The sequence below is a fragment of the Oncorhynchus mykiss genome, chromosome 18, assembly GCF_013265735.2.
Source record: "Oncorhynchus mykiss isolate Arlee chromosome 18, USDA_OmykA_1.1, whole genome shotgun sequence".
Lineage (NCBI taxonomy): Eukaryota > Metazoa > Chordata > Actinopteri > Salmoniformes > Salmonidae > Oncorhynchus > Oncorhynchus mykiss.
In genome coordinates this window covers 4607734-4635050 of record NC_048582.1, presented here as the reverse complement: position 1 = coordinate 4635050, position 27317 = coordinate 4607734, and the positions used below count along the sequence as shown (strand labels likewise).

At 44.9% G+C, this 27317-nt stretch overlaps 2 protein-coding genes across 2 annotated transcripts in view; one reads left to right on the top strand and one right to left on the bottom strand.

The window, feature by feature from the left end:
* Positions 1-27317, top strand: part of LOC110516275 (zinc finger protein 501) — a 200752-nt gene that overhangs the window by 149506 nt on the left and 23929 nt on the right. The gene's annotated exons all lie outside the window — the stretch shown is intronic.
* LOC118941040 (NTPase KAP family P-loop domain-containing protein 1-like) lies at positions 10194-16963 on the bottom strand. The gene is made up of 9 exons (XM_036951379.1): positions 16871-16963; positions 16533-16602; positions 16388-16488; positions 13163-13276; positions 12611-13033; positions 12156-12290; positions 11970-12071; positions 11681-11875; positions 10194-10838 (listed from the first exon to the last, which is right to left on the bottom strand). Exons 1-9 carry the CDS (start codon positions 16961-16963, stop codon positions 10545-10547), a joined length of 1527 nt encoding a protein of 508 aa, XP_036807274.1. The 3' UTR covers positions 10194-10544.

Below are 27317 nucleotides of genomic sequence, written 5' to 3'. Positions count from 1 at the left end.
AGGTAATTAACCTAAACATGTTTAGCATGTCTTGGCTTCCACGCATAGCCTACAAGCCACTGATGTGGACCTTTTGAAACATCTACATTGTAAAAAGTCTAATAAATCCATGTAATATAGCCTACACCTTCACAATAAATCCATGTAATATAGCCTACACCTTCACAATAAATCCATGTAATATAGCCTACACCTTCACAATAAATCCATGTAATATAGCCTACACCTTCACAATAAATCCATGTAATATAGCCTACACCTTCACAATAAATCCATGTAATATAGCCTACACCTTCACAATAAATCCATGTAATATAGCCTACACCTTCACAATAAATCCATGTAATATAGCCTACACCTTCACAATAAATCCATTATTTATTTCATACAGGTCTAAAAGAAACAAGATATAAAGAAAATGTAGCCTATTTCAGAAGAACAAAATAGCATATTCGGAGTTGTCCTTACAGTATGTTAGGTCCTGATCTGGCTTGGCCATATGGCTGTGGGCAACACTAGTTCATTTAGCACACAATTGAGCATAGCTGAAATTAAAAAAAATATTCCCCAAAGAATTTCAGAGGAAGTGTGCACTATTCTGTGTTAACAGGTCCTCCCATATGCTTACTTTAGATTTATTTTTGCAACTTTAGTTGGGATCTGAACGTATGTTTTAGATTTTGAATACATTCTAAGGCTGCATGGTGCAACTCTATAGTGAATGAAAAGGCCTGCTTCTCTGCTCTGTTTCTTTATGCAGGCTGCACACACTTCATCAGTCTCTCATTCACAATCTGACAAGCACTTGATCACGTTCTCAACCGTCAAGACTGTTCATCATTTCATCTCGTCTTTACATACGGCCTATTAATATATAATGTGTAGAATTATTTTTCAATTAAAACCGTAATCCGTAGCATCCAGTCGATTAGCGAATGAAGGTTACGACGCGTCCATAAGGTTAGAGGAAGCTAAAAGTTAATTGAAATAAATTGACAAAATTGTACAGCCTAATTAGTCTACTCCTGTCTATGCAGAAAGGAAGGAAATCCTTCCAAATAGGCTACTGAAGTATAGTTTGTCCTCAGAGGATCATTAACCTTCTTTAAAATATAAATAAATTGTATATAAATTGCATTGTATTTAAATTGCATTGTCTACAGTCGGAAGGAAAGGCAGGAAAGTGCTCAATTTGGGCAGATTATCGATGAGTTGAGACTGTCTGATAAGTAGAGAGGCCAAGCCAGACATTTCACAATATTTTCAAAATACAATCGTGGGGAAAATGTACACTACATGATCAAAAGTATGTGGACATGTGCTCATTGAGCATCTCATTCCAAAACCATGGACATTAATATGGAGTTGGTCATCCCCCCCCCCCCCCCCCCCCCCCCCTTTGCTGCTATAACAGCCTCCACTCTTCTGGGAAGGCTTTCCACTAGATGTTGGAACATTGCTGCTATAACAGCCTCCACTCTCCTGGGAAGGCTTTCCACTAGATGTTGGAACATTGCTGTGGGGGGACTTGCTTCCATTCAGCCACAAGAGCATTAGTGAGGTCAGGCATTGATGTTAGGTGGTTAAGCCTGGTTCGCAGTCTGCGTTCCAATTCATCCCAACGGTGTTCGATGGGGTTAAGGTCAGGGCTCTGTGACGGTCAGTCAAGTTCTTCCACACCTGATCTCGACAAACCATTTCAGTATGGACCTCGCTTTGTGCACGGGGGACATTGAAACAGGAAAGGGCCTTTCCCAAGCTGTGGCTCCAAAGTTGGAAGCACAGAATCGTCTAGAATGTCATTGTATGCTGCAGCATTAAGATTTCCCTTCACTGGAACTAAGGGGCCCAAACCATGAAAAACAGCCCCAGAACATCATTCCTCCTCCACCACACTTGTCAGTTGGCCCTATGCATTCGGGCAGGTAGCGTTCTCCTGGCATCTACCAAACCCTGATTTGTCCATCGGACTGCCAGATGGTTAGGCCTGATTCATCACTCCAGAGAACACGGTGTCCAATGGCGGCGAGCTTTACACCACACCAGCTCACGCTTAGCACTGCGCATGGTGATCTTTGGCTTGTGTGCGGCTGCTCGGCCATGGAAACCCATTTCATGAAGCTCCCGACAAACAGTTCTTGTGTTGAAGTTGCATCCAGAGACAGTTTGGAAGTCGGCGGTGAGTGTTGCACGCTTCAGCACTCGGTGGTCCGGTTCTGTGAGCTTGTGTGGCCTACCACTTCGCTGTACCTCTTATAGCCCGGGCCGTACCGGTCATAACCCGGGCCGTATCTGAAGTAACCCAGGCCGTACCTGTTATAGCCCAGGCCGTACCTTTACATAAGTCTACAAACGTAATAATGCATAGAATGCTTTAATACGAAGGTGCATTTTTATGGTGAAAATCGGCTTCCTCAAAGTTGGAGGTCACCTATGTATGTCTGATAGGCTACACCGGTTAGGAAATAGGATTCATGTCCTAGAGACAGCTGGGATCCTCTTTAACATAGTGGCCAGTCAACTCAATGACTGGGCTTATAAGAACACGTTTTCACTAGGCTCTGTAGGCTCAATGACTGGGCTTATAAGAACACGTTTTCACTAGGCTCTGTAGGCTCAATGACTGGGCTTATAAGAACACGTTTTCACTAGGCTCTGTAGGCTCAATGACTTGGCTTTAAAGAACAGGTTTTCACTAGGCTCTGTAGGCTCAATGACTTGGCTTTAAAGAACAGGTTTTCACTAGGCTCTGTAGGCTCAATGACTGGGCTTATAAGAACATGTTTTCACTAGGCTCTGTAGGCTCAATGACTTGGCTTTAAAGAACAGGTTTTCACTAGACTTTGTAGGCTCAATGACTGGGCTTATAAGAACATGTTTTCACTAGGCTCTGTAGGCTCAATGACTGGGCTTATAAGAACAGGTTTTCACTAGGCTCAATGACTGGGCTTATAAGAACACGTTTTCACTAGGCTCTGTAGGCTCAATGACTGGGCTTATAAGAACACGTTTTCACTAGGCTCTGTAGGCTCAATGACTGTGCTTATAAGAACACGTTTTCACTAGGCTCTGTAGGCTCAATGACTGGGCTTATAAGAACACATTTTCACTAGGCTCTGTAGGCTCAATGACTGTGCTTTAAAGAACACGTTTTCACTAGACTCTGTGCTCTCTAACCGTGTTCCAGGGGTCCTAGTCTATAGGCTCTGTGCTCTCTAACCGTGTTCCAGGGGTCCTAGTCTATAGGCTCTGTGCTCTCTAACCGTGTTCCAGGGGTCCTAGTCTATAGGCTCTGTGCTCTCTAACCGTGTTCCAGGGGTCCTAGTCTATAGGCTCTGTGCTCTCTAACCGTGTTCCAGGGGTCCTAGTCTATAGGCTCTGTGCTCTCTAACCGTGTTCCAGGGGTCCTAGTCTATAGGCTACGTTTGGTGTTATTAGGACATTTTTAGTTATGATATAAACCTTATTAAAACATATAGGGCTATGAGCTATGCTACATGATGCGTGTGATATAAACCTTATTAAAACATATAGGGCTATGAGCTATGCTACATGATGCGTGCGACCATCATTTGGAGAAAAAAAAGCATGCACTGATTCTGGCTTTAGACTGTATACTCTGGGCACCATTCACAAGTGATAACACATTGTTCACAAGTGACAATATTGTCAAACCAATAGACATTTTCTGAAGTCAATCTTGTCTTTTACATATACTAAATAACGTTTGAATGATATGTCGTGTTTTTCCCGCAGTTCATTTTCATGCCAGCCGTGTAGGCTACTCCTGTTGTAAAGCCAAGCAATGTACTTCATATTAGGAACGTTGATAAATAAACAAACTGCATATTGGGAAGTATTCAGACCCCTTCCTTCCTCCACTTCCTGTTACATTACAGACTTGTTCTAAAATGGATTCATAATGACATCACAATACCCCATAATGACAAAGCAAAAACAACATTTTTCCAATTTATTATTATTAAATTGTGTTTACTTGATAGCTAGCTAGAACAAAGTGTTAAGATAAATTCATTAAAAAGATTAAAAGCAATACAAATAAGTTCTCCAGAGTTATTTACAGAACTCCACCATTCAGGCCTTTATGGTAGAGTGGCCGAAGGAATCCACTCCTCAGTAAAAGGCACATAACAGCCTGCTTGAAGTTTGCCAAAAGGCACCTGAAGGACTCTCAGACCATTTAGAAACACAATTATCTGGTCTGATGAAACCAAGATTGAGCTCTTTGGCCTGAATGCCAAGTGTCACGTCTGCAGCAAACCTGGAATCATCCCTACGGTGAAGCATGGTGGTGGCAGCAGCATGCTGTGGGGATGTTTTTCAGTGGCAGGGACTGGGAAATCAGGATCTAGGGAAAGATGAATGGGTAGCAAAGAACATTGAGATACTTGATAAAAACCTGCTCCAGAGCGCTCAGGACCTCAGACTGGGGCGAAGGTTCAACTTCCAACATGACAACGACCCTAAACACACAGCCAAGACAATGCAGTAGTGGCTTCGGGACAAGTCTCTGAATGTCCTTGAGTGGCCCAGCCAAAGCCCGGACCCGATTGAGCATCTCTGGAGAGACCTGAAAAAAAGCTTTGCAGCGATGCTCCCCATCCAACCTGACAAAACTTGAGCGCATCTGCAGAGAAGAATGGGAGAAACTCCTCAAATACAGATGTGCCAAGCTTGTAGCGTCAAACCCAAGAAGACACGAGGCTGTAATCACTGCCAAAGGTGCTCCAAAAAAGTACAGAGTAAAGGGTCTGAATACTTATGTAAATGTGATGTTTTTGTCTTGTCATTATGGGGTATTGTGATGTCATTATGGGGTATTGTGATGTCATTATGGGGTATTGTGATGTCATTATGGGGTATTGTTTTGGAGATTGGTGAGGGGGGGAGGGGGGGGGGGGGGGGGGGGGGGGGGGGGGGGGGAAACGTAACAAAATGTAGAAAACGTCAAGGAGTCTGAATACTTTACTAATGCACTATATATGGTATTTTGTATTGTATTGTATAACATGGTTGGGATACAACTGATGTGTTGTTGTCTCGCCTGGCCATCTTAAGATGAATCCACAAGCTGTGGGTAGCTCTCGATGGGAGTGTCTGCTCAATCAGGGTTTTATAAACTTGGTCCTGGGTGGACAATTTGTTTTACTACTAACACAGGCTCTGAAACGACTTCATGTGTTTTAAAACTAGATTTATTATGTTAGCCATTGACGATTCATGTTTTTGGATAACTTCAATGAACTTAATTGATCTGCTAATAAAAAATGCACCTTTTTTTTTTGGTGGGGGGTTTATCTATTTATCTTTACAGAAAATACAATGTTTTTGTTTTAATTCATGGCATTCAAAATAATGTTTATTTATCTAATCAAAACCGGTCACTAGATCTCTACACATCACCATTGGAAGAGGCCTATTTATCTAGGCACCAGTATTGTCTACAATCCGTACAAATATATGTTTATCAGTATAAAGGATTTACATAGGTTTCTTATTAAATAACAGTTCAATAAATGTATTTGTCATGTTTTTAATATGGTGCTACAGTCCAGGGACAGCATGACATTCACCATCCAATAATGACCCAGTTACTATTGGGGGAATGGAACCAGAGAGGAAGCTTGTGTTACCTTTCTCACACCACTACAGTATTCATTTCAACAGACCTTTTCCATGACCCCTGTGTTAGAGATCAACAGTACCAGTCAAAAGTTTGGACACACCTACTCAAGGGGTTTTCTTTATTTGTACTATTTTCTACATTGTAGAATAATAATGAAGACATCAAAACTATGAAATAACACATATGGAATCATGTAGTAACCAAACAAGTGTTAAATCAAAATATATTGTTTAGGGAATAGGGAGCTGTTTGGAACTCAGCCCAAGAGAATTAGCATTGGCTGTCTCACTAAAACATGCTGCATTGTGGTATAGTTGGAGTGATTCCACATGAAACCAGGGTAAAGTTCATAATGCTGTTGGAGTGATTCCACCTTAAATCAGGTTAAAGTTCATAATGGTCTTGGAGTGATTCCACCTTAAATCAGGGTAAAGCTCATACTGCTGTTGGAGTGATTCCACCTTAAACCAGAGTAAAGTTCATAATGCTGTTGGAGTGATTCCACCTTAAACCAGGGTAAAGTTCATAATGCTGTTGGAGTGATTCCACCTTAAACCAGGGTAAAGCTCATAATGCTGTTGGAGTGATTCCACATGAAACCAGGGTAAAGCTCATACTGGTCTAATGCCATTTATATGTTTACATACCCTACATTACTCATCTCATATGTATATACTGTACTCGATACCATCTACTGCATCTAGCCTATGCTGTTCTGTACCATCACTCATTCATATATCTTTATGTACATATTCTTATTCATTCTTTTACACTTGTGTGTATAAGGTAGTTGTTGTGAAACTGTTAGGTTAGATTACTGCATTAGTCGGAACTAGAAGCACAAGCATTTCGCTACACTCGCATTAACATCTGCTAACCATGTGTATGTGACAAATAACATTTGATTTGATTTTAATGCCTTGGAGTGATTCCACATGAAACCAGGGTAAAGTTCATAATGCCTTGGAGTGATTCCACATGAAACCAGGGTAAAGTTCATAGTGCCTTTGAGTGATTCCACATGAAACCAGGGTAAAGTTCATAATGCCTTGGAGTGATTCCACATGAAACCAGGGTAAAGTTCATAATGCCTTGGAGTGATTCCACATGAAACCAGGGTAAAGTTCATAGTGCCTTTGAGTGATTCCACATGAATCCAGGGTAAAGTTCATAATGCCTTGGAGTGATTCCACATGAAACCAGGGTAAAGTTCATAATGCCTTGGAGTGATTCCACATGAAACCAGGGTAAAGTTCATAATGCCTTGGAGTGATTCCACATGAAACCAGGGTAAAGTTCATAATGCCTTGGAGTGATTCCACATGAAACCAGGGTAAAGTTCATAATGCCTTGGAGTGATTCCACATGAAACCAGGGTAAAGTTCATAATGCCTTGGAGTGATTCCACATGAAACCAGGGTAAAGTTCATAATGCCTTGGAGTGATTCCACATGAAACCAGGGTAAAGTTCATAATGCCTTGGAGTGATTCCACATGAAACCAGGGTAAAGTTCATAATGCCTTGGAGTGATTCCACATGAAACCAGGGTAAAGTTCATAATGCCTTGGAGTGATTCCACATGAAACCAGGGTAAAGTTCATAATGCCTTGGAGTGATTCCACATGAAACCAGGGTAAAGTTCATAATGCCTTGGAGTGATTCCACATGAAACCAGGGTAAAGTTCATAGTGCCTTGGAGTGATTCCACATGAAACCAGGGTAAAGTTCATAATGCCTTGGAGTGATTCCACATGAAACCAGGGTAAAGTTCATAGTGCCTTTGAGTGATTCCACATGAATCCAGGGTAAAGTTCATAATGCCTTGGAGTGATTCCACATGAAACCAGGGTAAAGTTCATAATGCCTTGGAGTGATTCCACATGAAACCAGGGTAAAGTTCATAATGCCTTGGAGTGATTCCACATGAAACCAGGGTAAAGTTCATAGTGCCTTTGAGTGATTCCACATGAATCCAGGGTAAAGTTCATAATGCCTTGGAGTGATTCCACATGAAACCAGGGTAAAGTTCATAATGCCTTGGAGTGATTCCACATGAAACCAGGGTAAAGTTCATAATGCCTTGGAGTGATTCCACATGAAACCAGGGTAAAGTTCATAATGCCTTGGAGTGATTCCACATGAAACCAGGGTAAAGTTCATAATGCCTTGGAGTGATTCCACATGAAACCAGGGTAAAGTTCATAATGCCTTGGAGTGATTCCACATGAAACCAGGGTAAAGTTCATAATGCCTTGGAGTGATTCCACATGAAACCAGGGTAAAGTTCATAATGCCTTGGAGTGATTCCACATGAAACCAGGGTAAAGTTCATAATGCCTTGGAGTGATTCCACATGAAACCAGGGTAAAGTTCATAATGCCTTGGAGTGATTCCACATGAAACCAGGGTAAAGTTCATAATGCCTTGGAGTGATTCCACATGAAACCAGGGTAAAGTTCATAGTGCCTTGGAGTGATTCCACATGAAACCAGGGTAAAGTTCATAATGCCTTGGAGTGATTCCACATGAAACCAGGGTAAAGTTCATAGTGCCTTTGAGTGATTCCACATGAATCCAGGGTAAAGTTCATAATGCCTTGGAGTGATTCCACATGAAACCAGGGTAAAGTTCATAATGCCTTGGAGTGATTCCACATGAAACCAGGGTAAAGTTCATAATGCCTTGGAGTGATTCCACATGAAACCAGGGTAAAGTTCATAATGCCTTGGAGTGATTCCACATGAAACCAGGGTAAAGTTCATAGTGCCTTTGAGTGATTCCACATGAATCCAGGGTAAAGTTCATAATGCCTTGGAGTGATTCCACATGAAACCAGGGTAAAGTTCATAATGCCTTGGAGTGATTCCACATGAAACCAGGGTAAAGTTCATAATGCCTTGGAGTGATTCCACATGAAACCAGGGTAAAGTTCATAATGCCTTGGAGTGATTCCACATGAAACCAGGGTAAAGTTCATAATGCCTTGGAGTGATTCCACATGAAACCAGGGTAAAGTTCATAATGCCTTGGAGTGATTCCACATGAAACCAGGGTAAAGTTCATAATGCCTTGGAGTGATTCCACATGAAACCAGGGTAAAACTCATACTGCTGTTGGAGTGATTCCACCTTAAACCAGAGTAAAGTTCATAATGCCTTGGAGTGATTCCACCTGTATTTATTTATGCATTTGTTCCTTTATTTAACAAGGCAAGTCAGTTAAGAACACATTCTGACTTACAATGACGGCCTACCAAAAGGCTAAAAGGCCTCCTGCAGGAACGGGGGCTGTGATTAAAGATATATTTAATAAAAATATAGAACAAAACACACATCACGACAAGAGAGACAACACAACACTATATAAAGAGAGACCTGAGACAACAACACAGCATGGCAGCAACACAACATGACAACAACCCAACATGGTAGCAACACAACATGGTAGCAGCACGACATGGTAGCAACACAGCATGGTAGCAGCACAAAACAGGGTACAAACATTGTTGGGCACAGACAACAGCACAAAGGGCAAGAAGGTAGAGACAACAAGACATCACGCAAAGCAGCCACAACAGTCAGTTAGAGTGTCCATGACGGAGTCTTTGAAGGAAGAGATGGAGATAAACCTGTCCAGTTTGAGTGTTTGTTGCAGCTCGTTCCAGTCGCTAGTTGCAGCGAACTGAAAAGAGGAGCGACTCAGGGATGTGTGTGCTTTGGGGACCTTTAACAGAATGTGACTGGCAGAACGGGTGTTGTATGTGGAGGACGAGGAACATTGGTGGCAAATCTGATGGCCAATCTATAAAGTACGTCTCCATAATCTAGCATGGTCAGGATGGTCATATGAATCAGGGTTAGTTTGGCAGCTGGGGTGAAAGAGGAGCGATGACAATAGAGGAAACCAGGTCTAGATTTAACTTTAGCCTGCAGCTTTGATATGTGCTGAGAGAAGGACAGTGTACCGTCTAGCCACACTCCCAAGTACTTATATAAGGTGACTACCTCAAGCTCTAAACCCTCAGAGGGAGTAATCACACCTGTAGGGAGAGGGTCATTCTTCTTACCAATGAAACCAGGACAAAAATTAAAGACCATGACTTTAGGGGATTTTCACTCCATTTAATGGGGGATGGATTTCACAGGAGGTTGGGGCACTTTAATTGGGGAGGACAGGCTCATGGTATTGACTGGAGCGGAATCCACGGAATGGTATCAAATACATCAAACACATGGTTTCCATGGTTTCCAGGTGTTTGATGCCATTCCATTCGCTCCGTTCCAGACATTATTATGAGCCGTCCTCCCCTCAGCAGCCTCCACTGGTAGGATTGTTGACATATTATTGACATTTGTATCTAAAAAGCATAATTGATAAATAATTGAAAGAAGTCTGTATATTTAGGACATTTCAGCCTTACCCAGGCTCCTCCTCTTGAGACCATATTTCATCTGTAGGTGCTACAAAGTTAAACTTGGTGTCGAACGAAGCTTTTACCCCTCTGTAATACGAGTAGAGACCCTTTTTGTTATACTTTTTCCTTTTAAATTGTTCTGTGTGTTATTTTATTTTGTTGGTTGACAGTAAGTCCCTTTGACATGTATCCAATGGCAGCGCCACCTAGTGGTGGAAAAAAATGTAATCTAAAATGTAATCTAAGTAACTATTAACCAGTTAAATGTAACTAAATGTAATAGAAAATGTAATCTAAGTAACTATTAACCAGTTACCATTCCTTTGAACTTTACCCTGGGTTGAGCAACTGAAAGCTCTACAGGAGCTGGCAGAGGAATGCAGTTCACTGTCATTACACAATAGATAGGTAGGTTCTCATGGGCACTACACATCAATACACAGACCATTCCGTTTATCACGCATCTCTATCTCGCCACGGCATTAAGAAAAAGACAGATTTAATGTTGACCCGTGGCTGTGGGGACCGAAATGAGGTTGTTTGGACTGCTGATTGGTCAGTTGTTTGGGGTTTAGGGACGTGGCCTTGGCCTTGGCTCCACTTTGGGCCCTCCCACCGATACCCAGGAAGTGGAGTCTGAAGGTCGTCCACTCCCCGAAGGTCATCTGGAGCAGCTGTTTGAGGTCGTCGGGATCACCGAAGACCAGCGCCTGGCCGGTGAGGTCATTGCTACGGACAATGTCTGCGTACTTCTTAGGGAGGTTCATCCTCGCCAGCTTTTGGGGAATTTGGAAAGATGCAGAACATAGAAAGAACATTTCAGTTTAACATGTTAGGGGCGGAAGGTAGCCTAGTGGTTAGAGTGTAGAGGAGGCAGGTAGCCTAGTGGTTAGAGTGTGATGGAGGCAGGTAGCCTAGTGGTTAGAGTGTAGAGGAGGCAGGTAGCCTAGTGGTTAGAGTGTAGAGGAGGCAGGTAGCCTAGTGGTTAGAGTGTAGAGGAGGCAGGTAGCCTAGTGGTTAGAGTGTAGAGGAGGCAGGTAGCCTAGTGGTTAGAGTGTAGAGGAGGCAGGTAGCCTAGTGGTTAGAGTGTAGAGGAGGCAGGTAGCCTAGTGGTTAGAGTGTGATGGAGGCAGGTAGCCTAGTGGTTAGAGTGTAGAGGAGGCAGGTAGCCTAGTGGTTAGAGTGTAGAGGAGGCAGGTAGCCTAGTGGTTAGAGTGTAGAGGAGGAAGGTAGCCTAGTGGTTAGAGTGTAGAGGAGGCAGGTAGCCTAGTGGTTAGAGTGTAGAGGAGGAAGGTAGCCTAGTGGTTAGAGTGTAGAGGAGGAAGGTAGCCTAGTGGTTAGAGCGTTGGACTAGTAACCAAAAGGTTGCTAGATCAAATCCCTGAGCTGACAAGGTAAAAATATGTAATTCTGCCCCTGAACAAGGCAGTTAACCCACTGCTCATAGACAGGCATTGTAAATAAGAATTTGTTCTTAACAGACTTGCCTAGTTAAATAAAATAAAAAAAACATCTTTATTGTATTTATCTGAGGTCTAAAGGTGGCTATGGACCCTGGTCAAATGGAGTGCACTATATAGGGAATAGGGTGCCATGTGGGACACAACCAACCCCCTACCGCTTTGCAGACGTCCTCAGAGGTCATGTTGATAACAGTCCTGATGTTGAGAGGAGCCAGGTTCCTCCCCCACCCAGAATTCTTCAGTCCGGTGGTCCCTCTGATCCGTGCCAGCTCCCTCCTGATAGAATGATCCAGGTTAACCGTGGTCAGCTTGAACCTCTCCGCGTCCCTCACCCTGAACTGGAAATGCACCTGGACGATTGGAAGATGAAGATGAAGTGTTGCACACACAAACACAGGTCGCTGGTTCAAATCTGTCTCGAAGGAGCGTAAACGGAACACACACCTTGAGGAACATCTCAAACATCTCTGGATCTCCGTCCTGCTCCAGCAGGTCTTCGATCTCCTCCCTCATCATGTGAAGCTCCATCCTCGAGTCGCTGAACACCTATTATAATGTATATAATGCATTAATAATATATAAAATAATAATGTGGAATTTAATTATAATAATATATGCCATTTAGCAGACCTCCCACAAAGCCTTGGACTCGTCGACGACTGTCGCCGTCCCGACAGCGTCATCAATCTCTGCTCTCTGCTGCTCGTCCTCCAGACACTGTAGGATCCAGCTGAGACGACATGGCCAATGGTTGGCAAGAACGACCTGTAATGTGGTGAACATAACTGTTAGTCCAGTCCATGTTTTCTATCCCCACAGTAAAGGCCAACAAACATATCAGACGCCCCAACCGACTTACGTTTTTCTAATCTTATCATTTGTATGACTCCCTCCCTCCCTCCCTCCCTCCCTCCCTCCCTCCCTCTCTCTCTCTCCCTCCCTCCCTCCCTCTCTCCCTCTCTCTCTCCCTCCCTCCCTCCCTCTCTCCCTCTCTCTCTCTCTCCCTCCCTCCCTCCCTCCCTCCCTCCCTCCCTCCCTCCCTCCCTCCCTCGCTCTCCACAACATAAAGAGGAGTGTTACAGTACCCAGGCAGCGATGTTCTCTGGCGGAGGCAGCTCAGTCTTCAGAGCCTCCATGAGCACCACGGTGACCCTGATGGAGTTGATGACCCGTCTCATGGACATGGTGTCATCAGAGATGTAGTGGTGGAGGTTCCCTCTGTTACTGGACAGGATGCTCTCCAGCGCTGATTCTATCGCCTTGTCCACCTCGTCCTCACTCAGCGCAAACGCCACGTGCGCCTCCTTGATGTGGTCGTTGTCTATCAAAGGAGTACTGGTCTCCGTCAGAATAATTGACGTCTCCTTTGTTTGGGGGGTGCTCTCGATCCAGGAGAGGGATGACTTCGGGCTGCCCAGGTCCAGCTCTCTCAGCTCGATCCCCTTTGACCCATGACCGTTGGCTTCTTCCGTGATCTCTGATTGGCCGCTAATGATATTGTAGAACACCTTGGGAGAGAGACGGAGAGAGAGAGAGAGAATATATTTTTTTTACACATTTTGGAAGCATCACACAGATTATGAATGGCAGCAAACGCTGAGTTATTTGATACAATGTATCCATTTCATATAGAACACCTTGTGCTTGGAGGTGTGGCAGAGCGGCGGTATGGTGAAGGCCAGGGTCACGATGCGGTTCAAGAAGGCATAGGCTCTGTCTTCTTTACTGAAGCACCCGTCTGCATAGTTCACCTGTTGGAGAGAAACAAACTGCATTATTGCCCTATTCACATTTTTCCACTGTAAATAATATTCATTATATTGATTCACCTTCTTCCACTGTAAATCATTTAAATAGTCAACATTTCAGTGCTGAGGCTTTTTTTTTTTTTTCTTGTATGCAGCTCTGGAAGATATACACTTGACTTATAGCAGTGGTTCCCTCCAGTCCTCCAGTCCTCCAGTACCCCAACAGTGGTTCCCTCCAGTCCTCCAGTACCCCAGCAGTGGTTCCCAACTCCAGTAATCTAGTACCCCAAACAGTGGTTCCCAACTCCAGTCCTCCAGTACCCCAGCAGTGGTTCCCAACTCCAGTAATCTAGTACCCCAAACAGTGGTTCCCAACTCCAGTCCTCCAGTACCGCAACAGTGGTTCCCAACTCCAGTCCTCCAGTGGTTCCCAACTCCAGTCCTCCAGTACCCCAACAGTGGTTCCCAACTCCAGTCCTCCAGTACCCCAACAGTGGTTCCCAACTCCAGTCCTCCAGTCCTCCAGTACCCCAACAGTGGTTCCCAACTCCAGTCCTCCAGTACCCCAACAGTGGTTCCCAACTCCAGTCCTCCACTACCCCCAACAGTGGTTCCCAACTCCAGTCTTCCAGTACCCCAACAGTGGTTCCCAACTCCAGTCCTCCAGTGGTTCCCAACAGTGGTTCCCAACCACTGTTGGGGGTAGTGGAGGACTGGAGGGAACCACTGGAGTACTGGAACTACTGGGTACTGAAAGACTGGAGTTGGAACCACTGGAGGACTGGAGTTGGGAACCACTGTTGGGGTACTGGAGGACTGGAGTTGGGAACCACTGTTGGGGTACTGGAGGACTGGAGTTGGAAACCACTGTTGGGGTACTGGAGGACTGGAGTTGGGAACCACTGTTGGGGTACTGGAGGACTGGAGTTGGGAACCACTGTTGGGGTACTGGAGGACTGGAGTTGGAAACCACTGGAGGACTGGAGTTGGGAACCACTGGAGGACTGGAGTTGGGAACCACTGGAGGACTGGAGTTGGGAACCACTGGAGGACTGGAGTTGGGAACCACTGTTGGGGTACTGGAAGACTGGAGTTGGGAACCACTGTTGGGGTACTGGAGGACTGGAGGACTGGAGTTGGGAACCACTGTTGGGGTACTGGAGGACTGGAGGACTGGAGTTGGGAACCACTGTTGGGGTACTGGAGGACTGGAGTTGGGAACCACTGTTGGGAGGACTGGAGTTGGAACCACTGGAGGACTGGAGTTGGGAACCACTGGAGAACTGGAGTTGGGACCACTGTTGGGAGGACTGGAGTTGGGTACCACTGTTGGGGTACTGGAAGACTGGAGTTGGGAACCACTGCTATGTGTGACTTATTCTTATCATGAGGTCCCAACAGTTACCCAGATTGTATTATGATTATTATTATACTACTACTGTATATACTTATTTCTGTTTAGTACTGAACTCAACCCGGGAATTTAAAAAGCGTCTTCCACAGGGCTTAATTCTGTGACCGCTGCTGTTGATTAAAACTGTAGAAATCTGTCTGCATATTTCAAGACATGGAGATACACAACGGGCTGGACCATTCTCTCTCATCACTCATCTTGAAAAAAACGACTCAAATGAACGTGGAAATGAAATGATCCGCCATCATTAACACAATGAAAACATCTAATGATTTATTATTGAATAGCATGGGTGACGAGAAAACAAATTGGCACAATTTAAGGCCAAGTGGCAAACAATGATGCAGGCACTAGGGATGGGGTGTGGTCAGGGATGGGTGTGTGGTCTGGGATCGGGGGTGTGGTCAAGGGTGGGGGTGTGGTCAGGGATGGGGTGGGTCAGGGATGGGGGTGTGGTCAGGGATGGGGGTGTGGTCTGGATCCGGGTGTGGTCCGGGATGGGGGTGTGGTCCGGGATGGGGGTGTGAGCCTGCGGGTCTGGCCATTGTTTGTATGCGTCTGTCTGTAAGTTGTTGTTTCATTATGTATAGAATATAATAGAATGTATAGGGTTGACTCAGAGTTGACTGATAACACAATTATGTACTGTTGAACCAGGACCTCAGGGTTGACTGAGGACCTCAGGGTTGACTCAGGGTTGACTGATAACACAATATGTACCTGTTTGAACCAGGACCTCAGGGTTGACTGAGGACCTCAGGGTTGACTGATAACACAATATGTACCTGTTGAACCAGGACCTCAGGTTGACTGAGGACCTCAGGGCTGACTCAGGGTTGACTGATAATACAATTATGTACCTGTTGAACCAGGACCTCAGGTTGACTGAGGACCTCAGGGTTGACTCAGGGTTGACTGAGGACCTCAGGGTTGACTCAGGGTTGACTGAGGACCTCAGGGTTGACTCAGGGTTGACTGATAACACAATATGTACCTGTTGAACCAGGACCTCAGGGTTGACTGAGGACTCAGGGTTGACTCAGGGTTGACTGATATAACAATATGTACCTGTTGAACCAGGACCTCAAGGGTTGACTGATAATATAAGATGTACCTGTTGAACCAGGACCTCAGGGTTGACTGATAACACAATATGTACCTGTTGAACCAGGACTTCAGGTTGACTGATGACACAATATGTACCCGTTTGAACCAGGACCTCAGGGTTGACTGAGGACCTCAGGGTTGACTGATAATACAATATGTACCTGTTGAACCAGGACCTCAGGGTTGACTGATAACACAATATGTACCTGTTGAACCAGGACCTCAGGGTTGACTGATAATACAATATGTAACCTGTTGCACCAGGACCTCAGGGTTGACTGATAATATAATATGTACCTGTTGAACCAGGACCTCAGGGTTGACTGATAATATAATGTGTATCTGTTGAACCAGGACCTCAGGGTGACTGATAATATAATGTGTATCTGTTGAACCAGGACCTCAGGGTTGACTGATACACAATATGTACCTGTTTGAACCGGGACCTCAGGGTTGACTGAGGACCTCAGGGTTGACTCAGGGTTGACTGATAATATAATATGTACCTGTTGAACCAGGACCTCAGGGTTGACTGATATAATATGTACCTGTTGAACAAGGACCTCAGGGTTGACTGATAACACAATATGTACCTGTTGAACCAGGACCTCAGGGTTGACTGCCAGCAGAGAGATAAAGGGGGACTCCTCATCAGAGAGCAGTATACTGATAGCATCCAGGACACCAACATCTTCTTAGGAGCACATCGATCCAGGTTAGTGATCTCCAGAACCACGCGGATCCTCCTCTGCTCAAACACTCCATGAACAGGATGAACCTGGACAACAGCCACATCTTCCTTCCTCACCTGGGAGAGGAAGGAGAGAGAGAGAAAGAGAGAGAGACAAACAGAGGCAAAGAAACAGAGAGAGAGAGGTGATAGAGAAAGTGAGAGAGGTGATAGAGAGAGAAGAAAGATAAAAGTTGGAGAAAGCAGGTTAGGGAGCTGATTCATTGGTCAAAGTTGGTGAATTGATCTAAAATAGTGTACTATGTAGGAAATAGGGGTGCCATAGGGCCCTGGTCTAAAGTAGTGCACTCTGTAGGGAATAGGGTGCCATTATATCCTCCCTCACCTCGTTCATGAACCCCAGTTGGCCGCTGACCCTCTCGTTGTCCAGCGCCTTACGGACGTGCAGGTCCTGGTTGAAGATCAGGTTCTTTCCCATCTGGAAGATGAATCGTATAGCTGCTGCTGCAGGAAGCCCGAAGACAGCGAACGCCAGGCCCTCCAACACGCCGGTCCTCTTTGGGCTTCACTCGGACCTTCTTCTCCTCCTGTTCCGTTTCCGGATCCCAGGTCCGTCCAGTTCAGGTGCGTCTGGAACCTCCGGGAAGCCATACTTCACCTATAGGTGCAGGAACACAAGGTCAGGACAACGTCCTACTCCGTGTTCTCTGACTTGTTTGCTGAAATTCACAATGAATGTGTTATTTTTTCCATCTAATGCTGATTGGTGAAACTTTTTCATGCTACCAAAGATTCCCTCACTCGTAGTCATATTGTGTCACCTTGCTTTACTGGTCCCTTTGTTTACAATTCTTCCTCATTTATGCTAAACATATTATGGGATACTAGAACATGAATGGACTTGTTACTATGGTTCTATCCCAGGTTGGAACCCCGTTCCCTACATAGTGCACTACTTTTACTCCAAGGCAGTGCACATTGAAGGCAAAGAGTGTCATTTGGGAAGCAACCTCTAACAACCTTCTGATTCTCACCAGAAAGACGAGGACTGTGAGAGCAGCCAGCAGCACGGCCAGGACCAGGGACCAGAGAGGGAAACAGCAGAACTTCTTAGATCTCCACTCTGACGATGTGTTTTCAATCACCTTCTTCCTCACCTCATCCTCCTCGTTGTGCTGCGCCACGCGGTACAGACCCAGCTGAAGAACAACAAGAAGACTTTCTGGTCCGTTATCTTGATGTTTCCAGTCAGAACTGGGTTTGGAACTGACAAAGCTCTCACCTCTTATTGGATTTAACCATTATTTATACAGGAAGTCCTGTTGAGGTCAAAGGACCTATTTTATGAGGGAGACCGCTAACCTCTAGGTTACCTACCGGAAGTCAACCTCTAGGTTAATTACCTGAAGTGAACCTCTAACCTCTAGGTCACCTACCTGAAGTATACCTCTAACCTCTAGGTCACCTACTTGAAGTCAACCTCTAGCCTCTAGGTTACCTACCTGAAGTCAACCTCTAGGTTACCTACCTGAAGTCAACCACTAACCACTGGGTTACCTACCTGAAGTCAACCTCTAGTTACCTACCTGAAGTCAACCTGTAGGTCACCTACCTGAAGTTAACCTCTAACCTCTAGGTTACTTACATGAAGTTAACCTCTAACCTCCAGGTCACCTACCTGAAGTCAATCTCTAACCTCTAGGTCACCGACCTGAAGTAACCTCTAACCTCTAGGTTACCTACCTGAAGTCAACCTCTAGGTTACCTACCTGAAGTCAACCTCTAACCTCTAGGTTACTTACATGAAGTTACCTCTAACCTCTAGGTTACCTACCTGAAGTTAACCTCTAACCTCTAGACTACCTACCTGAAGTTAACCTCTAGCCTCTAGGCTACCTACCTGAAGTTAACTTTAAACCTCTAGGCTACCTACCTGAAGTTAACCTCTAACCTCTAGGTAACCCACCTGAAGTTTCCCAAAGCTCTCCTGCAGTGCCAGGCACAGTCTCATCACCAGCCCCGCCCAGAGGAGGTCACTCCCGGCGAAGTGCCATGCGGAGAACCGAACATAGATGAACCGGACATTCTTCCGCCGCTGGTTCTCCTCGCGTCCAGACGGGTCGGTAGAACAGCAGCCTGCAGATCAGAGCTAGGAGACCAGTGATGGAGGCTTTGACGGAACGAGGCTTGGACCTGCCCTGGTAACTCTGCTCCCTCCTCTCTGCCTCCTGCTCCATGTGGACTAGTCAAGGAGCGAGCGAGCAAGAGAGACAGAGAGAGAGAGAGAAAGAGAACAGTGAGATAAGGATATATTCATTCTAGCTCTGGGTGTTAGGGCTACTTTTCTAACGCTGAGCATCCTGCGTAGATGAATATCGTCAACACTCTATATGACAGGATCATGTTGTATCTACCCTCTATATGACAGGATCATGTTGTATCTACCTCTATATGACAGGATCATGTTGTATCTACCTACCCTCTATAAGGATCATGTGGTGTCTACCTACCCTCTATGAGACAGGATCATGTGGTGTCTACCTGCCCTCTATGAGACAGGATCATGTTGTGTCTACCTACCCTCTATGAGACAGGATCATGTTGTGTCTACCTACCCTCTATGAGACAGGATCATGTGGTGTCTACCTACCCCTCTATGAGACAGGATAATGTGGTGTTCTACCTACCCTCTATGAGACAGGATCATGTTGTGTCTACCTACCCTCTATAAGACAGGATCATGTGGTGTCTACCCTCTATGAGACAGGATCATGTGGTGTCTACCTACCCTCTATATGACAGGATCATGTTGTGTCTACCCTCTATAAGACAGGATCATGTGGTGTCTACCTACCCTCTATAAGACAGGATCATGCGGTGTCTACCTACCCTCTATGAGACAGGATCATGTGGTGTCTACCTACCCTCTATATGACAGGATCATGTTGTGTCTACCCTCTATAAGACAGGATCATGTTGTGTCTACCTACCCTCTATATGACAGGATCATGTTGTGTCTACCCTCTATATGACAGGATCATGTGGTGTCTACCTACCCTCTATAAGACAGGATCATGTGGTGTCTACCTACCCTCTATGAGACAGGATCATGTGGTGTCTACCTACCCTCTATGAGACAGGATTATGTGGTGTCTACCTACCCTCTATAAGACAGGATCATGTGGTGTCTACCTACCCTCTATGAGACAGGATCATGTGGTGTCTACCTACCCTCTATAAGACAGGATCATGTGGTGTCTACCTACCCTCTATGAGACAGGATCATGTGGTGTCTACCTACCCCTCTATGAGACAGGATCATGTGGTGTCTACCTACCCTCTATAAGACAGGATCATGTGGTTTTTCTACCTACCCTCTATGAGACAGGATCATGTGGTGTCTACCTACCCTCTATGAGACAGGATCATGTGGTGTCTACCTACCCTCTATAAGACAGGATCATGTGGTGTCTACTACCCTCTATGAGACAGGATCATGTGGTGTCTACCTACCCTCTATGAGACAGGATCATGTGGTGTCTACCTACCCTCTATGAGACAGGATCATGTGGTGTCTACCTACCCTCTATATGACAGGATCATGTTGTGTCTACCTACCCTATATGAGACAGGATCATGCGGTGTCTACCTACCCTCTATGAGACAGGATCATGTGGTGTCTACCTACCCTCTATATGACAGGATCATGTTGTGTCTACCCTCTATAAGACAGGATCATGTGGTGTCTACCTACCCTCTATAAGACAGGATCATGTGGTGTCTACTACCCTCTATATGACAGGATCATGTTGTGTCTACCCTCTATAAGACAGGATCATGTTGTGTCTACCTACCCTCTATATGACAGGATCATGTTGTGTCTACCCTTTATATGACAGGATCATGTGGTGTCTACCTACCCTCTATAAGACAGGATCATGTGGTGTCTACCTACCCTCTATGAGACAGGATCATGTGGTGTCTACCTACCCTCTATGAGACAGGATCATGTGGTGTCTACCTACCCTCTATGAGACAGGATTATGTGGTGTCTACCTACCCTCTATAAGACAGGATCATGTGATGTATACCTACCCTCTATGAGACAGGATCATGTGGTGTCTACCTACCCTCTATAAGACAGGATCATGTGGTGTCTACCTACCCTCTATGAGACAGGATCATGTGGTGTCTACCCTCTATAAGACAGGATCATGTGGTGTCTACCCTCTATGAGACAGGATCATGTGGTGTCTACCTACCCTCTATAAGACAGGATCATGTGGTGTCTACCCTCTATAAGACAGGATCATGTGGTGTCTACCTACCCTCTATATATCTGAGGATCATGTTGATGCGGTTCTGACATGATGAGTAGAGGCCCACTGTAGCAGGAGAGGACACTTTAATCAGAGTCTTGGACAGAGCGTACGCATAGATGTGATCCGACGGCAAATCTATAGAATCAAGAGAGATAAATGTAACACAGGACGTTCCTTCCAGGCATTTTGATAGGTTCGGTTAAGTAGTTAAAATGTAGTGGGAAACTACAAACAAAACATCTACAAGATAAAAATAAATGGACCAAAATACCGGCTGTATTTCTGTATTTTGAAAGTTATACAGTGGGGCAAAAAATTATTTCGTCCGCCACCAATTGTGCAAGTTCTCCCACTTAAAACGATGAGAGAGGCCTGTAATTTTCATCATAGGTACACTTTAACTATGACAGACAAAATGAAAAAAAAAAAAAAAAAAAATCCAGAAATTTTTTTTGTAGGATTTTTAATGAATTTATTTGTAAAATTATGGTGGAAAATAAGTATTTGGTCACCTACAAACAAGCAAGATTTCTGGCTCTCATAGACCTGTAACTTCTTCTTTAAGAGGCTCCTCTGTCCTCCACTCGTTGCCTGTATTAATGGCACCTGTTTGAACTTGTTATCAGTATAAAAGACACCTGTCCACAACCTCAAACAGTCACACTCCAAACTCCACTATGACCAAGACCAAAGAGCTGTCAAAAGGACACCAGAAACAAAATTGTAGACCTGCACCAGGCTGGGAAGACTGAATCTGCAATAGATAAGCAGCTTGGTTTGAAGAAATCAACTGTGGGAGCAATTATCAGGAAATGGAAGACATACAAGACCACTGATAATCTCCCTTGATCTGGGGCTCCACGCAAGATCTCACCCCGTGGGGTCAAAATGATCACAAGAACGGTGAGCAAAAATCCCAGAACCACACGGGGGGACCTAGTGAATGACCTGCAGAGAGCTGGGACCAAAGTAACAAAGCCTACCATCAGTAACACACTATGCCGCCAGGGACTCAAATCCTGCAGTGCCAGACGTGTCCCCCTGCCTAAGCCAGTACATGTCCAGGCCCGTCTGAAGTTTGCTAGAGAGCATTTGGATGATCCAGATGAAGATTGGGAGAATGTCATATGGTCAGATGAAACCAAATATAACTTTTTGGTAAAAACTCAATGAATGGGGCCATGTTTAGTGAGATTTCGAGTGAAAACCTCCTTCCAACAGCAAGGGCATTGAAGATGAAACGTGGCTGGGTCTTTCAGCATGACAATGATCCCAAACACACCGCCCGGGCAACGAAGGAGTGGCTTCGTAAGAAGCATTTCAAGGTCCTGGAGTGGCCTAGCCAGTCTCCAGATCTCAACCCCATAGAAAATCTTTGGAAGGAGTTGAAAGTCTGTGTTGCCCAGCAACAGCCCCAAAACATCACTGCTCTAGAGGATATCTGCATGGAGGAATGGGCCAAAATACCAGCAACAGTGTGTGAAAACCTTGTGAAGACTTACAGAAAACGTTTGACCTCTGTCATTGCCAACAAAGGGTATATAACAAAGTATTGAGATAAACTTTTGTTATTGACCAAATACTTATTTTCCACCATAATTTGCAAATAAATTCATTAAAAATCCTACAATGTGATTTTCTGGATTGTTTTCTTCTCATTTTGTCTGTCATAGTTGAAGTGTACATATGATGAAAATTACAGGCCTCTCTCATCTTTTTAAGTGGGAGAACTTGCACAATTGGTGGCTGACTAAATACTTTTTTGTCCCACTGTTAATTTTGAAAATTCAATATCTGACCTGCAAAACATTTTGGGGACTATATCAACAATGGACTAATGAAATATATACCAAAATATATGTATTTAATGATTGACAGTGTTTTCTGAATGATGGGAGTGACCTCCACTGTAAATATGTATTACTAAAGCATGTGACCACATGAATTTCCTCCAATGGGATAATAAACGTTTATCAAATGTCCTAATTAATACCAGTTGCACACAACTTCCTCTTTTTAAAACCTACAGTATGACTGCATCTGAAATGGCTCCCTATTCCCTATGTAGTGCACTACTTTGGACCTGGGCCCTATTCCCTATGTAGTGCACTACTTTTGACCAGAACCCTATGGGGGAATAGGGCCCTGGTCCAAAGTAGTGCACTACATAGGGAATAGGGCCCTGGTCCAAAGAGGTGCACTACATAGGGAATAGGGTGCCATTTGGGACACTGTCCTGTGTTTGTGTATTCCAGCTGCTACAGAACAGGCCCAGTACATCATTATGCAAACACTCAGGTGCTGTTCTGTTCTATTCTGTTCACACAGCCATAATTGGTCTAGGGTAACTCAGAGATGGGTTGAGAGTGAGGGACCCTAGAAACTAACAATTTGGAGGAGGAAATGGAATCTGGAATCTCAATGATCTCTCTCAAGAGAGAGCTCACCTTTTGTTATCATTGTATTGGTTGTTGCCAACGGCACCCAGAGAATAATGGTAATGTATGGCTGTTTGTGATCTGTGAATGACAAGAATAACACTTACAAATCCTCAGGTGAAAGAGAGGGAGGGAGAGAGAGAGAGAGGGTGGAGGTGAATGAGAAGGGGGAGGGAAAAGGAGAGGGAGAGAGAGAGGGTGGAGGTGAATGAGAAGGGGGAGGGAAAAGAGAGGGAGAGAGAGAGGGTGGAGGTGAATGAGAAGGGGGAGGGAAAAGAGAGGGAGAGAGAGAGAGAGAGAGAAAGAGAAGGGACACAGAGTGGGAGAGAGGTAGAGAGAGAGACAGAGAGAGACAGAGAGAAACAGAGAGAGAGAGGGTGGAGGTGAATGAGAAGGAGGAGGGAAAAGAGGGAGAGAGAGAGAGAGAGAGGGTTGGGGAATTGAATACTAATATAACAGCAGGGTTATATAGAAAGTGCAGCAGTAGATAATATAGAAATAAAATGACTTGGTGACAAAATACACCTCAATGTATACAGTGTCTGTCATTCTGGTGCTATTTAGACTTACTATACATTCAGTGAGTTCCTATACATCCAGTGAGTTACTGAGGTACTATACATCCAGTGAGTTACTGAGTTCCTATACATCCAGTGAGTTACTGAGTTACTTACTATACATCCAGTGAGTTACTGAGTTCCTATACATCCAGTGAGTTACTGAGTTACTATACATCCAGTGAGTTACTGAGTTACTATACATCCAGTGAGTTACTGAGTTACTATACATCCAGTGAGTTACTGAGTTACTATACATCCAGTGAGTTACTGAGTTACTATACATCCAGTGAGTTACTGAGTTACTATACATCCAGTGAGTTACTGAGTTACTATACATCCAGTGAGTTACTGAGTTACTATACATCCAGTGAGTTACTGAGTTACTATACATCCAGTGAGTTACTGAGTTACTATACATCCAGTGAGTTACTGAGTTACTATACATCCAGTGAGTTACTGAGTTCCTATACATCCAGTGAGTTACTGAGTTACTATACATCCAGTGAGTTACTGAGTTACTATACATCCAGTGAGTTACTGAGTTCCTATACATCCAGTGAGTTACTGAGTTACTATACATCCAGTGAGTTACTGAGTTACTATACATCCAGTGAGTTACTGAGTTCCTATACATCCAGTGAGTTACTGAGTTACTATACATCCAGTGAGTTACTGAGTTACTATACATCCAGTGAGTTACTGAGTTACTATACATCCAGTGAGTTACTGAGTTACTATACATCCAGTGAGTTACTGAGTTACTATACATCCAGTGAGTTACTATACATCCAGTGAGTTACTGAGTTCCTATACATCCAGTGAGTTACTGAGTTACTATCCATCCAATAGGCTATGTGTAGTGTACATGCAGTTAGTCGGACTTGCCAGGATAAAATGGGTGTATCCAGGATCAGGTGGGTGTGTCCAGGATAAGGTGGGTGTGTCCAAGATAAGGTGGGTGTGTCCAGGATAAGGTGGGTGTGTTCTTTATAAGATAGCATAGTGCTTACTGACCATGAGCAACCACTTAGAATTCAGCTATCTGAGGTACACTACAATGCCCTGTATCCAATCAAAACCCATCAGATGAAACAGAGGTCTTACCTTTCAGTTGGAAGTCTCAGAACCCACTCCTCCTCCTAACACGGATCAGGAACAGGATCAATAGATGTTGTCTTGTTGTGACAGAGAGAGATCCACAGAGAGAATGCTGCTACCCACCTCTACAATGGCTAAGGTGTGGTGAACTTACACCCCTAGCCCAGGGCCTGCCTGGCTAACTTCCTGCCCGCTGTACAGCTTTACAATGCAGATATCAGCTAAAAGCTAATTATTTACTAGATCATTTCTCCTTCTGTCTATAGGGCTCTCTCTCTCTCTCTATTTGGTCTGTCTGTAGGGCTATCTCTATTTGGTCTGTCCGTAGGGCTCTCTCTCTCTATTCAGTCTGTCTGTAGGGCTCTCTCTCTCTCTCTCTCTCTATTCCGTCTGTCTGTAGGGCTCTCTCTCTCTATTCCGTCTGTCTGTAGGGCTCTCTCTCTCCCTCTCTCTCTATTCGGTCTGTCTGTAGGGCTCTCTCTCTCTCTCTATTTGGTCTGTCTGTAGGGCTCTCTCTCTCTCTATTCGGTCTGTCTGTAGGCTCTCTCTCTCTCTATTCGGTCTGTCTGTAGGGCTCTCTCTCTCTATTCGGTCTGTCTGTAGGGCTCTCTCTCTCTATTCGGTCTGTCTGTAGGGCTCTCTCTCTCTATTCGGTCTGTCTGTAGGGCTCTCTCTCTCTATTCGGTCTGTCTGTAGGGCTCTCTCTCTCTATTCGGTCTGTCTGTAGGGCTCTCTCTCTCTATTTGGTCTGTCTGTAGGGCTCTCTCTCTCTCTCTCTCTATTCGGTCTGTCTGTAGGGCTCTCTCTCTCTATTCGGTCTGTCTGTAGGGCTCTCTCTCTCTATTCGGTCTGTCTGTAGGGCTCTCTCTCTCTCTATTCGGTCTGTCTGTAGGGCTCTCTCTATTCGGTCTGTCTGTAGGGGTCTCTCTCTCTATTCGGTCTGTCTGTAGGGCTCTCTCTCTATTCGGTCTGTCTGTAGGGGTCTCTCTCTCTATTCGGTCTGTCTGTAGGGCTCTCTCTCTCTCTCTCTATTCGGTCTGTCTGTAGGGCTCTCTCTCTATTCGGTCTGTCTGTAGGGCTCTCTCTCTCTCTCTCTCTCTATTCGGTCTGTCTGTAGGGCTCTCTCTCTCTATTCGGTCTGTCTGTAGGGCTCTCTCTCTCTCTCTCTATTCGGTCTGTCTGTAGGGGTCTCTCTCTATTCGGTCTGTCTGTAGGGCTCTCTCTCTCTATTCGGTCTGTCTGTAGGGCTCTCTCTCTCCATTCCGTCTGTCTGTAGGGCTCTCTCGCTCTCTCTCTCTCTATTCCGTCTGTCTGTAGGGCTCTCTCTCTCTCTCTCTCTCTCTCTCTCTCTCTATTCCGTCTGTCTGTAGGGCTCTCTCTCTCTCTATTTGGTCTGTCTGTAGGGCTCTCTCTCTCTATTCGGTCTGTCTGTAGGGCTCTCTCTCTCTATTCGGTCTGTCTGTAGGGCTCTCTCTCTCTATTCGGTCTGTCTGTAGGGGTCTCTCTCTCTATTCGGTCTGTCTGTAGGGCTCTCTCTCTCTCTATTCGGTCTGTCTGTAGGGGTCTCTCTCTCTATGTGGTCTGTCTGTAGGGGTCTCTATCTCTATTCCGTCTGTCTGTAGGGCTCAATTAGCTTGACTACGAGTCTCTTTAGCTAACAATCCACTCCTTGTCATTGCCAAAGAGACTGGCCTTTCAATCTTAACGTTTTCTTTTCTTTCTAAACAGCCCCCTGTAATTCTTAAGTGTATTTCTTCCACTCAGTGGAGTCTATGAAGGAAGCCTGGCGTGAAGATATTTCAACATCATGTCCAGACAATAAAAGGCTACAATGATCACCCGTGCCTGGTAGCCAAATGTATAGGTGTCCCCATAGGTCTAATATTTAAATGGAGGAAATGTGATCCTAATCATTGTTTTGAGCCTCCACGGTAGCCATCCCTCCTGATGAACAGACTCCCCATCCTGCTGCTGTGAGCTGCAGAGGACAGTGAAGTTGCACTTGATACTGTATGTGTTTATGGATGAGAAAGGTGAACTTGCCCATTTCCAGAAATGAGCTCAGCGGGGAATGGGGATTCCCTGCTTTGCCATCTGTTTCCTACATCAACAGCCAGGGTTTCATTGAATAGGCACTATACTTTTATTTTTATTTTTTTTAAATGTAATTAAACCGATGCATTTGCCGGTTTTCAACTTCAATTCACAGGAACGAAACATTCCGAAACGCGTCCCCCGAAACACGACCCCCGAAACACGACCCGACCAAGCTTCTTGGCACCAATGTGTCGGAGGAAACACCACACACCCGGTGACTGTGTCAGCATGCACCGCACCCGGCCCGCCACAGGAGTCGCCGGCCCTCCCCTAACCTGGACGACGACGCTGAGACAATTGTGCGCCCGTCTTCCGGT